The sequence below is a fragment of the Eptatretus burgeri genome, chromosome 3, assembly GCF_056783735.1.
Source record: "Eptatretus burgeri isolate ZD-2024b chromosome 3, Ebu_testis_v1, whole genome shotgun sequence".
NCBI lineage: Eukaryota > Metazoa > Chordata > Myxini > Myxiniformes > Myxinidae > Eptatretus > Eptatretus burgeri.
The window spans coordinates 34,974,310-34,994,233 of record NC_140963.1 but is presented as its reverse complement, the minus strand read 5'-3'; the positions used below and the strand labels follow the sequence as shown (position 1 = coordinate 34,994,233).

At 44.1% G+C, this 19,924-nt stretch overlaps 1 protein-coding gene across 2 annotated transcripts in view; it reads right to left on the bottom strand.

The window, feature by feature from the left end:
- Positions 1 to 19,924, bottom strand: part of LOC147029669 (enhancer of polycomb homolog 1-like) — a 116,066-nt gene that overhangs the window by 74,048 nt on the left and 22,094 nt on the right. For both annotated transcript variants that reach the window (XM_085872889.1, XM_085872890.1), the window contains exons 2-3: positions 1,355 to 1,514; positions 757 to 902 (exon numbers count right to left, since the gene is read on the bottom strand). In XM_085872889.1, coding sequence (XP_085729015.1) covers positions 757 to 902; positions 1,355 to 1,514 — 306 coding nt within the window. The remainder of the gene's footprint in view (positions 1 to 756; positions 903 to 1,354; positions 1,515 to 19,924) is intronic.

Genomic DNA, 19,924 nt, shown 5'->3' with positions numbered 1-19,924 from the left:
TTGAGCTTCCCATCTCAGTTAAATCCACAACCAAATTTAGATTTTTCATGCCAAGTTAATGCTGGCAGGAATCCAAGGCAATCAATGGATACAGCCAAGAGCATAATGAAAGCCATTTCGGCAGAATGCAAGCGATAAACAAAATCTTCAGCACTGAATGTCGAAAAGAAGAAGAAAAACACCATTTTATTTTTTTTAATTTTTAAATAAAAATGACCAGAACTATATTTTGCAAAATCCAGTGGGCAAAATTCAAAAATTGCTGTGACTTCGTAACTAATTTAGCAAATCCAAATTATACGATGGAACAAATTCAAACGTTTCTCCTCGGCCCCCGTCACCTCTCCAAGAACGAGGCAATTAGCCATGGCCATTAATTATCTGGCAATGCAAACATTCCGAATAGGAAATGCAGAAACCATTCGGACCATTTTACAAACGCAAGAGTAATGGATCGTGGCAGGTGTGTGCCAAATGACTTCAGGACGTTATGGCATGCTTTTTGCGACCCGCTTAAAATCTCGTACTTGTTAAAGCTCGCCGTCATGATTCAAGGAATTTAATTTAGGTTTGAGTGGCCATTGCCGTGAACAGTCTACTCATCACAAAATACACGTGTCGATCACAGCCGTGGGGCTTTGCTCTGAAGCTGAATACATTTGCATGACCGTTGATCAATGGACTTGGGGACACGAGACATCCAGCTTGAGCTGTGCCAAATGCAGGATGAAAGGACTATCCTAATGGTGCCCCCACCTTCTGTCCACTGCCCTTTTCCAGCCGCTCGATCATCTCCTCAAATTGAAGGTCTGTCACCTCCGTGTGCTTCCGTAACTTGTTCACAAACACCTCGTCTTCCAGGTCCATATTGTATTCTGGGAATTCTGCCTCCAGGCTGAGAGCTGACCAGGATCAGATAGAGAAAGTAGAAGAGAAAGGGGTCAGATGTAAGGAAGGAGAGGGGGAGGGGTCAGACGTAAAAATAATGAGCAACTCAGCCTCAACATAAACCAAACAAGTAACCAACAGATTGATACACAAATGCACTTCCTGCTATCCAAAAATGGCCATCTTTGTCAAGCAACCCTCTCAAGGGCCTCCTTGCAGAAGCATCCTCATATACTAGCAGTAAATCTGTTTATATAATGTCAAACTTCAGTCTTCCTGAAAAGGCCAAAGCAAAGCATAGCATGTGTTCTGGATGTTTGTGCCAGGCAGTACTGTATTTTAAACGAGAAAACGATTAGCACAATCAATTTGTGGCCTACTGCTTTGCTTTTTTGGCACACGGACAAGTTTGGCTATCCAACAGAATGCAACGCCTGTGGGGATCAGCCGAGCAGATGGACCTTACGCTGGATGCGAATGTAAGACTTGGGACACTTGAACTCTCCAGCGTAGAGCTGGTCATAGTACGGAACATTGCTCTGAGTCTCAGGCACAGGGATGACCATGTGTTCTGGTTTCTCTCCATACACCTGCTGAGCTGAGATAGCGCGCTGCAGATGGTGTTCCTGCCGGGCAACAGGGAAAGCAAGAGTAAGAATATTAGTAATTCTGATGGAACACAATCCCATTAGCAGCATGAAACATTCATACATCACTCAGAAATCATGAGAGCAAGCACCGCATGTGACTGCACCCTCCCGGAACACCGGGCTGGTGAGCCATTTGTATTTGCTGCCGATTTATTTTCCGAGTTATTGCACGCCTCCACAAATCACAATTAAAGGCCACACAATTTGAATCGACATTAAACAGATTTTGTTCGTTTTCGAAAGTCGATCGGAATCGGATGCAATGCCGTGTGATAAGTGGAGACGAATCCATCAACCAAACAGTAACATTTGATTTGATGGCCTCCATATCAACCCAACAAAACAACATTGCTTTCGTTGCTATTATATCCCATGACAATCACATTTGGTTTCGGACCAGCACAGAGGCACTGAATATTCATAGTAATCGAGCGTGCAGACTGGAGAGCCATCGTACATCAAAGCATTTTAACTTGCACACCAAACCTGCCAGCCAGAAACACCAGAATAAGTGTCAAAGGTTAATGCAAGTGAAAAAGCAGCTCCGCCGAGAGACCGAACCATCCACCAAAATACTCAGGGCTGACGATTCAGCACTGAGTTTGGTTCATTGCCTGCACGTGTAAGCAAGCTGCTAGCTAATGTGTCCCCAGTGAGCCAGTTTAAAGATTTAAGATGATTCTTGGTAGTAATGTTGGGATGGGGAGAAAACCCCAGGTGAAGTGTTTCTAATCTTGCTGAAAAAGACCATTCAAAAGATTATAACTCATTTCAATGGCACACATTTTTCAGCAGCAAGTACGTCTATTATTATGCTTTAAAGAAAAAAAATTGACTATCACATAAAAATACGCAATTTAGTGCTTGTCTGTGGCCGATGCGTTCGGCAGTTCCTTCTCAAGCAAACGTGCCAGGGGGGACGAAGGGTTTGTGGTGAATCAAAAGTCATAGCTGCTTTGTCCCACCCCCCCCCCCGCCCCAGAGTGATGGGGGGAGGGGTTCCCAAGGTGAGGCCGACGCAAATTCTTTATGTCAATGTGTCCCATGTAGTGCCGCTCACAGTGGTGGTATCACATCACTGGTATTTTGAGTGGTGGCATGATGAGTGGTGGTATTATGAGTGACACTTGAGAACCTTCAATTGTATCACGAGTAAAAGACCTTCAACTTATTTTCACACTCGCTTCGCCTGTTGCCTTAGACTAGACTGTAAAAATAGGGGCAATACCCCTGGGTGCTCACCTGGTAGCGAATGGATAAGTAAACCAGGGAACCACTGCTCGGCATGGATGACCCACAAAATATAGAAGGGAGAAGAAAGTAAATGCCCATGGATTTTTTTTTTTTATGATGTGAACAAACTTTAGTACATCACATGTGATGAAGGTTGTGGTCAGGTTTCATTGGAATTGCATGTATAGTTTCAGAGAAGTTGCAAATGTTTGTGGATGACGGACCGATGGATGATGCGCCATCCCATAAGCTCCCTGGAACTACGTTCCAATTGAGCAAAAAAAAAAAAAATAAAACATCTAGAAGAATTCCCATGTTTTATTGCATTTTTCGACCTTGGAAAAACGCCATGTCAAGGTGTACAACACTGGATATAGCAGCTTTAGCATCGTTCCACATTATCATGGTGTTTTAGCCAATGTCGCTTCCAATCGCAAAAGCAACAAGAAAATGAGCAATCGGAGATTGCAGACCCTCGCCGGGACTTGTTTTGTGTGGTTTTTGTGTTGTTTTGTATGGTGTATTTTGTGTGGTGCTTGTGTACTGGTGTGTTACGTAATTAATAACAGACATAACTGGAACTGTCACATTATAAATGCTGGCAGCGATGACAGAGTACCAAAGTATCCCACTTGGATGCAACCCCGCTTTGATCGGACACTTGACCCTGACCTGTGACGTTAATTATTCAATTGAATTTAGAATGGGATTAAAATAAATAAAATTCAAATCAAATGGAAGACCAAACAGGAAAAGTCCTGCATTGGAGGAATCAGAAGGAACCCAAACAAGCAAAAAGCAAAGATGAAGACATGAGGAGGAAGCCCCGTTGGGACACTGAATTAATATATGTATGTACATATATATATACATATATGGATATGTATAGATATATATATATATATGTATATGTAAACCAAGTCGAAAACACCAGGGGGTTGACTCAGCCTGCCATCCTTCCGAGGTCGGCGAAATGAGTACCAGTTGTACTGGGCCCAGTGTATGCCCCGGTTAGAATAGGTGTACCATATCCCTGTGTGTCGTAAGAGGAGACCAGGGTTGCGTCAGGAAGGGCATACGGCGTAAAAACCTATGCCAAATCATTATGCGGAAAACAAAACGAATTTCCATACCGGATCGGTCGAGGCCCGGGTTACCAACGACCGCCACCGGTACCGGTGGTCAGCAGGGTACCAATGGAAATTGTACTACTGCTGGGCGAAGGAGGAGAAGGAGATGGGGAAGGCGAGTCCGGAGGCAGTGGGAGAGGGGGAAGGGTAGAAGTGTGCAGGTGAGAGTTGGAACTCTGAATGTTGGGACGATGACTGGCAAAGGGCGAGAGTTGGCTGATATGATGGAGAGAAGAAAGGTGGACATACTGTGTGTACAAGAGACCAAGTGGATGGGGAGTAAGGCTCGGAGCATTGGAGGTGGTTTCAAACTGTTCTACCATGGTGTGGATGGGAGGAGAAATGGTGTCGGGGTAATCCTGAAGGAGGATTATGTCAAGAGGGTATTGGAGGTGAGGAGAGTGTCTGACCGAGTGATGAGTGTGAAGTTGGAAATTGAAGGGGTGATGATGAATGTCATCAGTGCATATGCCCCACATATGGGGTGTGAGATGGAGTATAAAGAAGATTTCTGGAGTGAGTTAGATGAAGTGGAGGAGAGTGTATCCAAGGATGAAAGAGTGGTGATTGGAGCAGATTTTCAATAGACATGTTGGGGAAGGGAATAAAGAGGATGAGGAGGTGATGGGGAGGTACGGTCTCAACAAGAGAAATGTGGAAGGGCAAATGGTGGTAGAGTTTGCAAAAAGAATGGAAATGGCAGTGGTAAATACGTATTTCAAGAAGAAGGAGGAACACAGGGTGACATACAAGAGTGGAGGAAAGTGCACACAGGTGGATTACATCTTAAGTAGGAGATGAAACCTGAAAGAGATTAGTGACTGTAAGGTGGTGGCAGGGGAGAGTGTAGCTCGACAGCATCGATTGGTGGTCTGTAGGATGACTTTAGAGGTGAGGTTGAGGAAGAGAGTGAGGGCTGAACCAAGGACCAGATGGTGGAAGCTGAAGGAGGAAGATTGTTGCGTGAAATTTAGGGAGGAGGTGAGACAGGCATTGGATGGGGGTAAAGATGGGTGGGATGATTGGGCAACGACAGCAGAAGTTGTGAGGGAGATAGCTAGGAAGGTACTTGGTGTGACATCTGGACAGAGGAAGGAAGATAAGGAGACTTGGTGGTGGAATGAGGAAGTACAGGAAAGTATAAGGAAGAAGGGGTTGGTGAAAAAGAAGTGGGATAGTCAGAGAGATGAAGAAAGTAAGCAGGAGTACAAGGAGTGGCGCCGAAAGGCAAAAAGAGAGGTGGCAAAGGCCAAGGAAAAGGCATATGACGAGCTGTATGAGAAGTTGGATACAAAAGAAGGGGAAAAGGATTTATACCGATTGGCAAGACAGAGGGACCGAGCTGGGAAGGATGTGCTGCAGGTTAGGGTGATAAAGGACGCAAATGGGAATGTGCTGACGAGCGAGGAGAGTGTGTTGAGAAGGTGGATGGAGTACTTTGAGGAGCTGATGAATGAAGAAAATGAGAGAGAGAAGGTTGGAAGAGGTGAAGATAGTGAATCTGGAAGTGGGATGGATCAGTAAGGATGAAGTGAGGACTGCTATGAAGAAGATGAAAAGTGGAAAGGCGGTTGGCCCAGATGGTATACCAGTGGAGGCATGGAAGTGCTTAGGAGAGATGGCAGTGGGGTTGTTAACCAGATTGTTTAATAAAGTCTTGGAAAGTGAGAGGATGCCGGACGAGTGGAGATTAAGTGTACTGGTTCCGATTTTCAAGAATAAGGGTGATGTGCAGAGCTGTGGAAATTACAGAGGGATAAAGTTGTTAAGCCACACCATGAAGTTGTGGGAAAGAGTAGTGGAAGCTCGGTTGAGAGGAGAGGTGACGATCTGTGAGCAGCAATATGGGTTTATGCCAGGAAAGAGCACCACTGATGCGATGTTTGCTTTGAGAATGTTGATGGAGAAGTACAGGGAAGGCCAAGAGGGAGTTACATTGTGTGTTTGTGGATTTAGAGAAAGCTTATGATAGGGTGCCAAGAGAGGAGTTGTGGCATTGTATGAGGAAGTCGGGAGTGGTGGAGAAGTATGTGAGGATTGTGCAGGATATGTATGAGGACAGTGTGACAGCGGTGAGGTTTGCGGTAGGAATGAGGCACCGGTTTAAGGTTAAAGTGGGATTGCACCAAGGATCAACTCTGAGCCCTTTCCTGTTTGCAATGGTGATGGACAGGTTGACGGACGAGATCAGACTGGAGTCTCCATGGACTATGATGTTCGCGGATGACATCATGATCTGTAGGGAGAGTAGGGAGCAGGCTGAAGCGAGCCTTGAGAGGTGGAGGTACACACTGGAGAGAAGGGGAATGATAGTCAGTCGGAGTAAGACGGAGTACATGTGCGTAAATGAGAGGGAGGGTGGTGGTATGGTGCGGTTGCAAGGAGTTGAGGTGGGGAAGGTGGATTGGTTTAAATACTTGGGAGCAACTGTCCAAAGTAACGGAGAGTGTGGGAGAGAAGTGAAAAAGAGAGTGCAGGCAGGATGGAGTGGGTGGAGAAGAGTTGCAGGAGTGATTTGTGACAGAAGGGTAGCTGTGAGAGTGAACGGGAAAGTATATAAGACGGTAGTGAGACCAGCTATGTTGTATGGTTTGGAGGCGGTGGCACGAACAATAAGACAGGAAGCGGAGCTGGAGGTGGCAGAGGTAAAGATGCTGCGATTCTCGTTGGGAGTGACGAGGATGGATAGGATAAGGAATGAGTATATTAGAGGGACAGCGCAGGTAGGACGGTTTGGAGACAAAGTGAGAGAGGCGAGATTGAGATGGTTTGGACATGTGCTCAGGAGGGAAACGGAGTATATCGGGAGAAGGATGTTGAAGATGGTGCCGCCAGGCAGGAGGAGAAGAGGAAGTCCAAAGAAGAGGTTCATGAATGCGGTGAGGGCGGACATGCGGGTGGTTGGAGTGTCAATGGAAGATGTGGAGGATAGAGCGAAAAGGAGACGGTTGATCCGCTGTGGCGACCCCTAACGGGAGCAGGCCGAAAGAGGAAGAAGAAGAATAAGATATATATCCATGCATATACACACACACACACACACACACACACACACACACACACACACACACACACACACACACACACACACACACACACACACACACACACACACACACACACACACACACACACACACACACACACACACACAACTGTCGAAACCCGTGACCAATGACATCAACAATTTTTTTCCCTGTGGACCAATTTATCCCGAGATGACCCTCAAAATTTTTCATACTGATCGGATGTAGCGTTCTATATACGCAATTATAATGTCATAACAAAGGCACATATGATGTCATAAAAAAAAAATAACATTCCCCATTAGGAGTCCTTGCCATGTGCCAAGTTTCAATTTTTGTCTTGGTGTGGTTTCAGAGATACAGAGGTCCAAAGTTATTCCATTTTTCCAACATGTCTGCCACATCACGTGACCTATGACAACATTGTACTTAAAACGTTCTACGAGTAGTAAGTTGCTCCTATAGTGAAAATTTCATCTCAATCCGTCAAGTGGTTGCAGAGAAAAACACAAGTTCTATGTGCACAAACAAAACAACAGACCCAAATGCAATACCCTCTCCTCTGGCAAGGAAAATAACAATAATGCTGATAGCATCATAATATCACCATTGTTACAAAATAATAAAAGTATAATCATTAGCAATAACTAGAAAGAGCGATCAAAGTTTGAAACCCTCACCATGACTTTTTGTGCTTTTACAGAGTCCATTTTATAGATGCATTCGCAGATGTATAGATTTGTTTTTTATATATAGATGTATTTGTGTTTTTTTACATTGGTCCGTGCTCCGTCGCCCTGAGCGAGTGGTCCTGAACATTTATTGCTGGAGCCTGGTGTTGGCTTAACGGTTTGGGTGGCTTGCTTAAGATATTAGGGTCTGCGTTCGAGCCCCTCTCCCGGTGTTGAATTAACACCAGGCAGGTTGACTCAGCCCGTCATCCTTCCGAGGTTAGCAAAATGAGGAACGGGGGCACTGCATAAGCATTGTCGGAGGCACAACGGGGGCACAGTCGGAGTGTGAACATACTAAGGCCTTAGTTATTTTATAACTTGGTTAACACAGTTCTTCAGCTAAAATGTAGGGTCGGTAGGTCGAAATATAAATATAATTTCAATTTTTAGAAATTATATATTTTTATGATTTTTTTTCGGATGTTCCATGGAAAAGACAAGGGTAGGTGGGGGGGGGGAATAAATATAAATCCCGGACCAGGAGGATCTAAGAAAACATTGAAGATGGAAAACCATTCAAATGCAGGATGCCCATGTTCACTGTATTATCTGATGTGAAAAATAATAAAGAAGGATTAAAACTTGTTTTCACAATATAGTCTTGGCATGTTTTTCTTATAGAAACCTGTTGGATCATCAAACAAATGGAAACAATGCTGGGAAAATTACTGTCCAAGTCGTAGATGTGTGCGTGCACACCAGTGCATAGTGCTGGATATGATTAAAAAAAGGTGTCTACTTGGAGTCAACACTCTCAAAACGGTCAATCAGAGCCATAACCAGCTCTTACCTTTCAGTGGGCATCTGATCGTACCGTCTCCCCATCCCCATGAGCACATCAAAGGCTGATTAATGGTCCGTTGAAGGCTGAATATCAGAATCTCGTAGGGAAACTTTGACGTACTTGGCACAGAAATCTTTCAATACGCACAGCGGTGTACAACTTTCGACGGAAACAAAATCGGCACGATCGAGAGTAGCCTGCGAATCATCCCTGCTGCTGCACTGAACTGATGCAATAGTTCGGCCAGAATATTCGTCGTCAAGATGTTGCGTGATTAAATCACCAATACAGTCACTCAAATTTATACCGCTGACATACTTATTAACAATCACTTTCGCCCCAGAAACCAGTCAATCTGAACCACGCTGGCCACTGCTCAGACACCATGACCGAAGACTACTGGCGCAGTTTGGTTAAAGGGGACTCGGCATTTTGGTGCGCGCACGTGAAATTATATTTTGATTTACATTTCGGGTTTTGAAACTTTTGCACCTTTGGCGGAAAATGTATAAATATAAAAGGCTAAAAATGTGTTTTATATTTATATTTTACTTCGGAAAATATACCGTCGACGGATCCGTAAACCAAGTTATAAAATAACTAAGGCCTAATAACGGGGAATACGTCTGAGAGGAGTTCAAAAGCCATAAGGGAATGGTAAGTTGCTGAGGTACTTAGCTGAATAGCCCTTTGGAACCTGGCAAGAATGTTAATGAAGGATCCAAGAAGAAATAGACTCCCGACTCTTCAGAGCTACACCAACCCGGGTAAGACAATGCAAGGTACAACAAAAGCAAAGAAGGGCTCTTTACACACGAGCCACACAAAGGCACCAATATCAAATGAAGAATTGTCGCCAGCGAAACTCCACACGAGAAGGGTTGCTCTTTTCAGCACACCACTAGGCACAGAAGATCTCTGCAGAATGGAATGTGTCCGATAGACACCAACAAATGGCCGTCGTTCGCACCCAAAACACCAAGCAGGCGGATCTTTAGCGTGGAAGGAAAAAGACGACCGATGCGTTCGGTATCCGAGTCGATCCTCGATTCCACCCGCGACCCAACAACCCGCTCGTCTCTCTTCCGGTTGCACCCGGTTCCAGAAAACCCCCGATCAACCAGAGCTCGAGAACATATACATATGGAAACATGAAAACGATGCCGTTCCAGATGGCAATGGCACACAAGTTCTCCTCGACCTTTTGTGAGACGATCGAAGAAGAATTCTACCGAAGGATGAACAGTAAGTTCCGTCTCGGTGAGAACTCAAGCGATCTTCTACAGCTATTACATAAATAACCCACAAGGGATGAATGAACGTCACAGCCTTCCATTCCGATCGGGGAAACCCTGCCTTTTCCTTTTCCAATTCCCTCCGTCTTCTTTAAACTTAATCTCCATTTCTTTTCATTCCAAGGAGCATCATTCCAATCCCAAAGTAACACCACACCATGAATATAAAAAAAAGGTGAACAAACACTCATGATTTCAACGAATATAAATGCCATTGCAACGTGATAATGAAGACAAATCTGCTGGCGAGGAAAGGCGGATGCGCAACACCGACGTACACACACGGTCTTCTGCCTGGCAGACATCTAATCAGGGTAACGCGCTTGCAAGCTTTTGTACCCGGATAAACTTCTACACAAACAACTCATCATAAAAACTACCGTGGGAGTATTTCACATAATGGTGGTCGTGATGTGTTATTGCTTTAGCATTGCACCCCATCCGGATGCAATGGGTGAATAAACAAATCAGCATTTCGGAATAGCACCTCAATTCACTATCATCATGGCATGCTTTTCTGATGACAAACATGCGGAAAGCTCCGTATGGGTCGTTACAAAAATACGGATTTCCGTAAAATACGCAAGGACTTTCACCCATGCGGCTTGTCCTCACCACCTAACCAACTCATCTACCTAGTTCTGCCATGACTTGTCCACAACTTTTTTGAAATATCGTGCTCCATCTCGTTTTTGGCCCCATCTTTCAATGGTGAATAATCACTTTGAAAATTAAAAAGTTCTCGTATCCGGATCAGATTCTGAAATTCAGCAAAATCGAATCAATTCCTCCTTGTGAAACCCCAATCTGTCCACCATGTTTCGTCCGAATCCATCCACAACTTTTTGAGATGTCTTGCTCACAGACAAACAGACAGGGGTGAAAACATAACCAACGTCTACCTTCGGTGGCGGAGGTAAAGATGGCAAAGAATTCCACCAGGAATGACACAACATCCGATTTTGAGTGAAAAAAATCCCCCCCCCCCGTTTTGACTGCTGTGACCCTAAGTCCCCACCCCCTGATGCATGAGCAGTGGGGGGGGGTGGGGGAGGGGGGATCAAATGAAAAAAAATCGTTACATATTTCGTGTGTCTCCCAATGTTGATTGAATATACAAAGTTCCATTGGAAAATGTTTTGAAATGTGCTCGTAATTGCACTTTTCGGCGTTTGACCTTTTGACCCCACCACAGGAGGACAGGACAAGACAGACAGAAAGAAAGAAAGAAAGAAAGAAAGAAAGAAAGAAAGAAAGAAAGAAAGAAAGAGAGTCAATCACAATATCTCCCCGTTTCTTTTTTTCAGAAAGTGTGGGGATAATACAGTAAATAGCATTTCCAAAGTGACGATTTACAATCCCGTTTTCACGAAGTACGTTTCAATCTTTGTCGTCGTTTAACAATATACGGAGTCGAATACTCTGAACTGTATTTTAAAATCCAGACAATCAATTGCAAATACATTTTTTTTCCAAAAGGCAACAAAGCAATGCAGCACAAAACACGTGATAAAATAAATAATTTAGCAGGAAAAAAATTGAGCAAAGTCTGAAAATCATATATGAAAGAAAGTTGATTTTCACACCGACACTACATTTCGTAAACCGTCTCAAGTTGGCTGAAAATCGTCCCCTTTACAAAGAAGAAAGGAAACAATCGAGTTAAGGATTGTGTGCTTTTTTTTTTTAATTCACACGGATATAGTCATTCGGATGTCCATCACGCTGGGAACCAAAGGTGCTCAGAGTGGAACAAACGCAAAGTCACATTTCCCACACAACACACACACACACACACACACACACACACACACACACACACACACACACACACACACACACACACACACACACACACACACACACACACACACACACACACACACACACACACACACACACACACACACACACACACACAGTCGCTGTGTAGGCAAGCACGTTCTGACAGGTATGGTCGTTTCCTGTGGGCTTTGACAAATTTTCCTTATGTGGAACCCTGGGCATAAAATGATGACATGAACAGGGATTCCATGAAACACACGAGCATTAAACTGCTCTCGGGATACAAAGGTCCCAGTGTTCCTGCATGTCACATGGCCATTTTGTTCTCGACAGGGTCTAAGGCGGAAGAGCTGTCACACACACAAATCACACACACATATGCAGAGAGACACTTGAGAAGACAGGACTTCACTTTAACAGGAGGCAAATACAGCCACTGACCTTGGGCGAATCAACTTCCCAGAATACTCTGGGTACCGGCATCGCTCTCTTGTGATGACGCACGGCACTTTATCTCTACCCTGTAAGCGGAGATATTAAGGAGAGATTCTTTCTCCCATCCCCCTCCCCATGGGATACCATCCCACAGAGTTTATCAATGCTCTATCCTCGAAACGTTGTGTCAAGGGAGGACGCAGCATGTTCCATTATTTAAATCTTTGACATGACTTGACCAGGGTCATAATCGAACCACCGATCCACCAGATTCAATTAATCAGGACAACAGCACATTTATATGATGGTTAGTTACCCTTCATATTCAAAGAAAGCCATTCATATGAAACAAGTGAACTACCTGGTCATTTTTAGATTGTGCAGAAACTGCTGATCAGACAAGCAGTGTCAGCTGGTGTCAAGGAATCTCAGAGAAGACCAGAACACTTGTTACCTGCAGTCCAGGCAGGAATTTTGGAATTTGTTCAGGGTGGCAGGGATAACTCATCGACTCTTCGTGAAGGACATCGTAGGATCTTTAACATCCGCAAACTCATACCAACAGACAGGAGCCCCAGTTTAATGTCCATCTGAGGGACAGTACAAACATCGATGCCTCACCCTGCGTGTGGAACACCTGCAGGGTGACAGTTTATAGCTGGGCCGAGATATGAACCCAGAATGCACAACTCAGAGGCAAGTAAGCATAACTCTAAGCTATCCTGCCAGCCCGAGCACATTCTTATAAGAGAGAATGTTACCTGTGAATAAAGTAAATGACACTTCTTGCCATCCTCATATTTTACAATTTCTCACCTGACGTTGCAACAGTATCTACTGTCCACCTCACTGCACTCTTGACTATATCTCCAAACCCTTTATATCCCTGCTTCTGAACCCTTACGCTGTTTAGTTTTGCGATTGGAAGAGGGGGTGTTGCAACAGACTGAAAGCGAGTGGAAAAGCTGGTTTTACTGAAAATGGAAGCAGAATATCAGACATTAAAAAAATACAACATGACTACGATATTCATCTGCAACGTTACACATCTGAAAAACATTCCAGCTGGCTGGTCAGTTCAAAGTTACTTAAAGTACCAATGGTCGTTTTAATTCCATATTTCTCCCTCAATTTCTCCCCGAGTTCTTTCAATGTACTTTTGCCAGTTAAGATTTCATTTTCAGCACCCTTGCATTCATGGTGTACTTTGGTTTTGAGGGCTTTTCACAAGTTTCATGTCGACAATTTTCTATCCCTGCCTCTGAAGCCATAAGACAGAAACGGGTGTGTCAATGATTGGTGTTAACGTGAACTTGTGCAAATCCATGTCATCATCCTAATCCAATCCCCTCTTGTATGGTGGCTCGTGGTAATTCCCTGGGGAAATCTCTTTTCTTGAAGAGATTCCTTTAACCTTCCAAACTTAGTCAACCAAGTCGGCTAATGGAAATGATTTCTGGACATATTCAAAAACAAAAAAAGTTTTGATAAAAATAATCTATATTCTGCATAATGGAGGGAAACTCCTCCGAAAGGATTTGACCCCGGAAGAAGAAACTTTCAGGATTAATGAGGGCAGCCTGAAGTTGTGCCTCTCCAAGTTTTGTTTGATCCCATCAAATTTTGAAAAGTAAATTGTTTTGCCCATCTTGGCATTTTCTTCTTTTGGATGGTGAGGAGAGGGAGAGGTGGGGGGGGGGAGGGAGGAAGGTCACAAAAGTCTGATAATGAGGCCTGATTAAACAAAATGTCATAGAATAAAAGTTTCAGGAAACTGTTGATTTTATGGAGGCGCAGCTATTCAGATCTTGAAAATACTTTAAACTTTGGCCAAAATTCCTGGAGGAGAGGGGGGAAATGAAGATAAAATTAATTTTGGGAAAATATGTTGTTTGCAGCAAAAAAAAATACATTGCAATTCAACCAAATGCATCACAATGCCAAGAGAAAAAACCAAGAGCTCAACACACCAAGAACTAGAAGGGCACTCGGTAGAGCGCATACCTCCACCACATAATGCCTGATCCACGAGAACATATCAGGCCCAACACAGTTTTGAAATATAATGCTGTACAGTACTATATCGTTTTGGCCCAATCTCTCAATGGTGAAGCATCACTTTAAAAATTAAATAATTCTCGTATCCAGATCTGGATCCAGATCTTCACAAAATCGAATCAATTCTTCCTTGCCACACACCCAACTTGCCAACCAAGTTTCGTCAAATCCGCCCACAACTTTTTCAGATATCGTGCTAAAAATAGTTTTTATCCCCATCTCTCATGGTGAAGAATCACTTAAAAATTCTAGTAGTCGGATCTGGCTCCGGATCTTCACCAAAATCTAATCAGTTCGTCCTTGTCACACACCCAACCTGCCCACAATATTTCATCCGGATCCGTCCACAACTTTTTGAGATATCCTGCACACAGGCAGACAAACAAACAAACAAGCAGTCATAGACTGGTACTTACGAAATCGTCAACTTGACCTCTGACCTTGTCTAATAAAAGCTGTCTCTAGAGAAGGTAGCGACGCAAAGCAGAAGTTTCTACGATGATTCTGTCCCAAACCATCAAAAATATACGATCAGAGATGGGGAATCCCCCGCCATTGAATGAAAAAGGTCATACATATTCCAGATAATGAGAGAGGTAAATTGGAAACAAGAAACTATTTGGTCATCATCTCGAAAAAGTTCCCCAGGGGTGAGAAACGTAGTAACCAAAAATAATTGAAATCAGATAAGCGGTTTTCCATTTATTACAAAAAACATTTTTTTGAAGATGGCCGCCCCAGTCGGCCAACTTGGATCTGGCCATGCCCAAAATCAATAAGGTTCTTCCTTTTCAAGTGGTACATGTGTGACCCTAATTTCAAATCGATACGGCGAACAGTTTATGAGTTATCGCACTCACAGCGATAAATGTTGACGCCCGGACGGACGGACGGACGGACAGCCGGACGACAACAATATCCACCTTCCGCCACGCGGCGGGGAATAATAATCGAATGTTTGACCTCACTGTGAACTTGACCTTTGAACGATTTTGACCAAAATCTAATCAGCGCTAGCAATCACCCTCCTGAATCACGTGGTGTAATTTGACATTGGTAGCTTCTTCCGTTCTCGAGTTACCGCGGATTAACGCAACGTAAAGGTCACACTCGACGCCCCCCCCCCCCAATTTGAAAGGACGCCGGGGCGAGCGTGATGACGTCAGCTCGCACACGCAAAACCTTTACGTGAATCAACGACGCGTCTGCTCGAGCGTGCTGCGCTACGTGACGAGCCATGATGCGGCGGGTGAAATATTTTTATACAATCTGAAAACATCTCTAAAACATCCGATTTTACCAGAATTTCGACAACCGAGTGTTAAGCTTCCTAAGCGATCGCAAAAACCGAAGACAAAATTAAAATCAAAGTTAAAACGAACTCGTAACGTAGACCGAAGCAAAATACTCCATTTCTCCACAGGAATTTACGGAATTATTTAATATTATTTTATCAAAGTCACAAAACCGCAATATTCGGCCATCCACAAACAATCTTTACACCATCCGATGGCTTAGCGAGTCAGGTATGCGACGATAAGCTTTATTGGGATGAAAAATGACTTTTAAACACCATCTTTATCGAAAACACAACGCGGCCTATAACGAGGCAAGGCGTTCTGCGCCATGGGCGCTAACACTGAAATTTTAAAACAGCTGTACCTCGATGAATTGACACAAATTCCGCCGAACTTACCTCGATCTTCCAAACTCACGCTCCGTCAACAATACCTGTGGTAACTTTTCTCGAGTTACCACGTTTTGGATGTTTGACCTCACTGTGACCTTGACCGTTGACCGATTTTGACCAAAATCTAATCAGCGCTAGCCATCACACTCCTGAATCACGTGGTGTAATTTGACATTGGAAGCTTCTTCCGTTCTCGAGTTATCGTGCCGACAAACAAACAAATAAAAATGGCCCATAGGGCCAGGACTTGACGAAATTCAACAAGATCGCGTACCATCGAGAATATTGAGCGATAATAGGTATTTTTGGGGGTTAAACATAGATTTTACGGAAAACAAACAAATAAATTTAATTAAAATACCTGTCACCTCCGTAATCCGTAACAGATGTGACCACTTTTTAATCCAGTCAAAGATACTCCCCTCCTACGTCCATGTTTCAAATTTGAAAGGAATCCGTTAAGATTTGACGGAGACATTAATTTTTGAAAATCGGCCCATGCAAAAAGATACGGATTTTCACGATTTTCAGGAATTTTTCCTGACCATGACCTTTGACCTTGACATGCCAAAAGTTATAGGGTTCTATTCTGGTGACCAATAAGTTCATTGGTGAAGTTCCATGACATTCCGACTCGAAATGCGACCTGTAGAGCGAGACGTACACACAAACAAACAAACTGAACCGACCAACATACTTGACAAAATCGTAGATTTTGTCAAGAAACAAGCAGTCACAGACTGCTACTTAAGAAATTGTCAACTTGACCTCTGACCTTGTCTAATAAAAGATGTCTCTCGAAAAGGTAGCGACACAAACCAGAAGTTTCTACGATGATTCTGTACCAAACCATCAAAAATCGAATGTTTGACCTCACTGTGACCTTGACCTTTGACCGATTTTGTCCAAAATATAATCAGCGCAAGCCATCACCCTCCTGAATCACGTGGTGTAATTTGACATTGGTAGCTTCTTCCGTTCTCGAGTTATCGTGCCTACAAACAAACAAATACACACACAAACAAACAGACCGGAACTGATCAATATACTTACGAAATCTTTAGATTTCGTAAGTAACAAACAAACAAGCCCGTAGGCGACATGGCTGCTCGCTCTAGATGGAAAGCTGGCCGACGCGACTAGCCGATATCCATGTGCATGCTATCAATCAATTTAGCGCAAAAAATACGATTATCACAGCCCTCTTAGTTTGCGCCCAGAAACCCGCCTTGTGAAATTTCAGGCATGTTTCCAAAGAGACTCTAACAAATGGCAGCCCTGGTGATTCCATTTATCTATACACTAAAGATTTTATTTTTTTATATGATGCTGTAAGACATTCTCCTTGGGCACAAAAAACAGGTGCCTCGGAGGTCCATTTTCGGAGGTATTGATTTTTTTGTACAGTCCACAATAAGTGTACGATGTACGATAAAGTATTTTAGCTGTTGCTAAGCAACAGAGGTGTGCATAGCAACCATTCATTTTTGTGTACATGCTAGCCACATTGTACACATTTCACCCAAGTTTCATCAAAATCAGACTCTTTCTCTTAGAGATATCCGCAATTAACCGTTTCTGAAATGTTCGACATGTACTCGCCCAAAACCTATCTCCTCCTACAAATATTTTTTGTTAGGGCTGCAAATCGGCATGAAGGGAGTTATAGATAGATTGCGCACAGAACTCTAAACTTAGATTTTCGATTTTTTTTTTAATTTTTTCGATTTTTTGACCACTTTAAAGGGCCGTTGCTATGCCGTTGCTCGGGCCCGGGGTCCCATATTCGAAAGCACACGATTCCCAGAAATATTGGTCCTACCTACCAAATTTCATTGGAATCGGTTGAATGGTTTAGCCCCAAGGCTTGACCAAAGTTTTGTGGACAGACAGACACATGTAAAAGTCCAGAATAAGGGTGACAGAGAGGGGTGAAAACATAACTTTCTTCACCTTTGGTTGTGGAGGTAAAAAGATTGGAATCCATTCGTCAGAATGCAAGACAAAGGCCTCAACAAGAATCGGCAGGAAATATTCCACCCATATGGTGGGTATTTTTGAGTAATAATAATAATAATTATAATAAAATCTCTGACTAACCCACATTTCAGCTCAGCCAATTAAATAAGGTTTATCCTTCTACATGTGCCCTAAAAAAATCTGACATCTGCGAAGTTAAAAAGCTTTACAAGATTCAATGACAGTAAATTATTTGGTTTATGTGAGCAAAAAAAAAAGAAACATTCAGAATGCTTTGACAACCATTATATATAAAACAATGAAACTACGATACTTCAAATGTAAATGCACACTCATCAGGAGTGTGTGAAACTTGGTAAGGCTTCACATACTTTCTCCCTTAAAACCATCAAGAATTAAAAGCCTAACAGTTCACCTAAGTGGTCTTCAAAGTCATGAAAAAGCAACCAAAAAAGGGAGTTATGTTTTAACTGCTGACATATATCATTTGCTTGTTCGAGGTTCTCGCCAGGCCATAATACTGCATCTGCGGTATATGGCACGATTCTTGGCCGACGCGCTTCTGTTTGTCCGACACTTCAAAATTGGTATTGTGTTAATTTATTTGCCAAAATATCGTTTTGGAGCATTGGCCTTGTAATATTTTTAGTCGACCAGGTTTTAGATAGAATATGGAGTCACCCTGGGCAATAATGTTACGGCTGTGGAAATTCGCATTACACCATAAAGGGCCAGTAGGTGAGATATCTCTAAGTACATGTGTAGTTAGCCCAAACCCGTTGTATAGAGGGAATTTATGTGATCCATTCGGGCTGCGATCCTTTGAGTTAGGCGTTTTTCTTTTTCTATCTTTTATTTCAAACACACATTTCAACAACCACGCCATCCCCATCACAGCGCCAACCACACTGCAACCACGCCACCTCCAACATCTACGCTACTCGCCATTGAACAGGCTCCGTGCGGTTACGATCTCCGCGGAGGAACAAACAAAAACCAACAAGGATGCTCGGTGGGCTTTTCCAGCCTGTTTTTCCCGTCTGACTTCTCCACGCTTTGGAGTGGAGGAAGAGCGATGCAGGTCAAAGGTCAAAGGTCAGAGGTCATGTAAAGGTGGGGCCTCTTTTTGGGGGAATAATTCTCTGGCTCCGAGCCAAAAACTGACTCCCTCGGCCCCCGGACGGAGCGAGGTGGACGGAAAGCCCTTTTGAGGGAACGCCCTTTTTCGGGAACCCTCTCGAAGGAAGGTGGAGCCGAGAATGGGGCGGGGCGAAGGGCGGAGCCCCGGGCGATAAAAGACGGACACGGGTGGGCGCCAGGAGTGCTTTTTCTTCCTCTTGGCTGGTGGTTCGGTTGGTTTTTGTGGAGAGTTGGTCTTCAGGAAGAGGTCCTGTGCCCGCGCCTTGGCGAGCGGCCCTGTCACGAAGGCACGGACGGGAGACGCGGCAGCGCCCGTTGCGAGGTGGACCTGTGCGTCCGGACGGGGAGTGCCGGAGAGGGTTCGCCGGCCGCGAGAGAGGTCGGGGCTGAGCGCGACGACGCTGACGGTCGCGGGAGAGGGACTCACCAGCCAAAGGGAAGTCGTGACTTCTTTCTTTCTTTTCTTTGGGATTTTTGTATGGATCTTGTGGCGCCGTGTCTCGTAAAGTAGAACTGTTTAAGTGTTGTCGTGTGTACGCGTATTCGGTTGTAGCTCTGCATCATTTCTTTTGTTTTAATTGCTTTATGTGCATTTTGATTGTGTATTGCTGTAAATACGTGCCTTACGTGCTTGTCTGTGTGTGCGTGTGAATAAAATGCTTGCTTGTTGAACTGTGCCCGTTTCGCTTTGTCTTTTCTCTATTAAGCCTCCATCTTGCATCACGGAAAGGGGTTCGTAGTGGGTGCAACATCCCAGTAATTAATCGGAACCGTCAAGGCCGACGATAACACCGCTCGGTTATCACTGTAGCACGGAACGGACCGCTTAAGCGGTTCGTGTCCGGAGTCGGCCTGTGGCGTGGTACGATCGCCCGGTCGACCATCCGCGCAGGTACTTAGGTAGATCGAATTTGGCGAGCAACCCTATCCTGCGCGGGTGGGCAATTGGCACGGTAATGGTGGGGTTAAACCCCCACCCATGACTAGCTCCCGGCGTTGTTCCGAGAGGGTCACAACAGAATTGTCCGTCCGGTGGGCGACGTGCCGCAATTCGAGTTACGCGGCCGTCCGCGAATTTGCAACAATAATTTACATG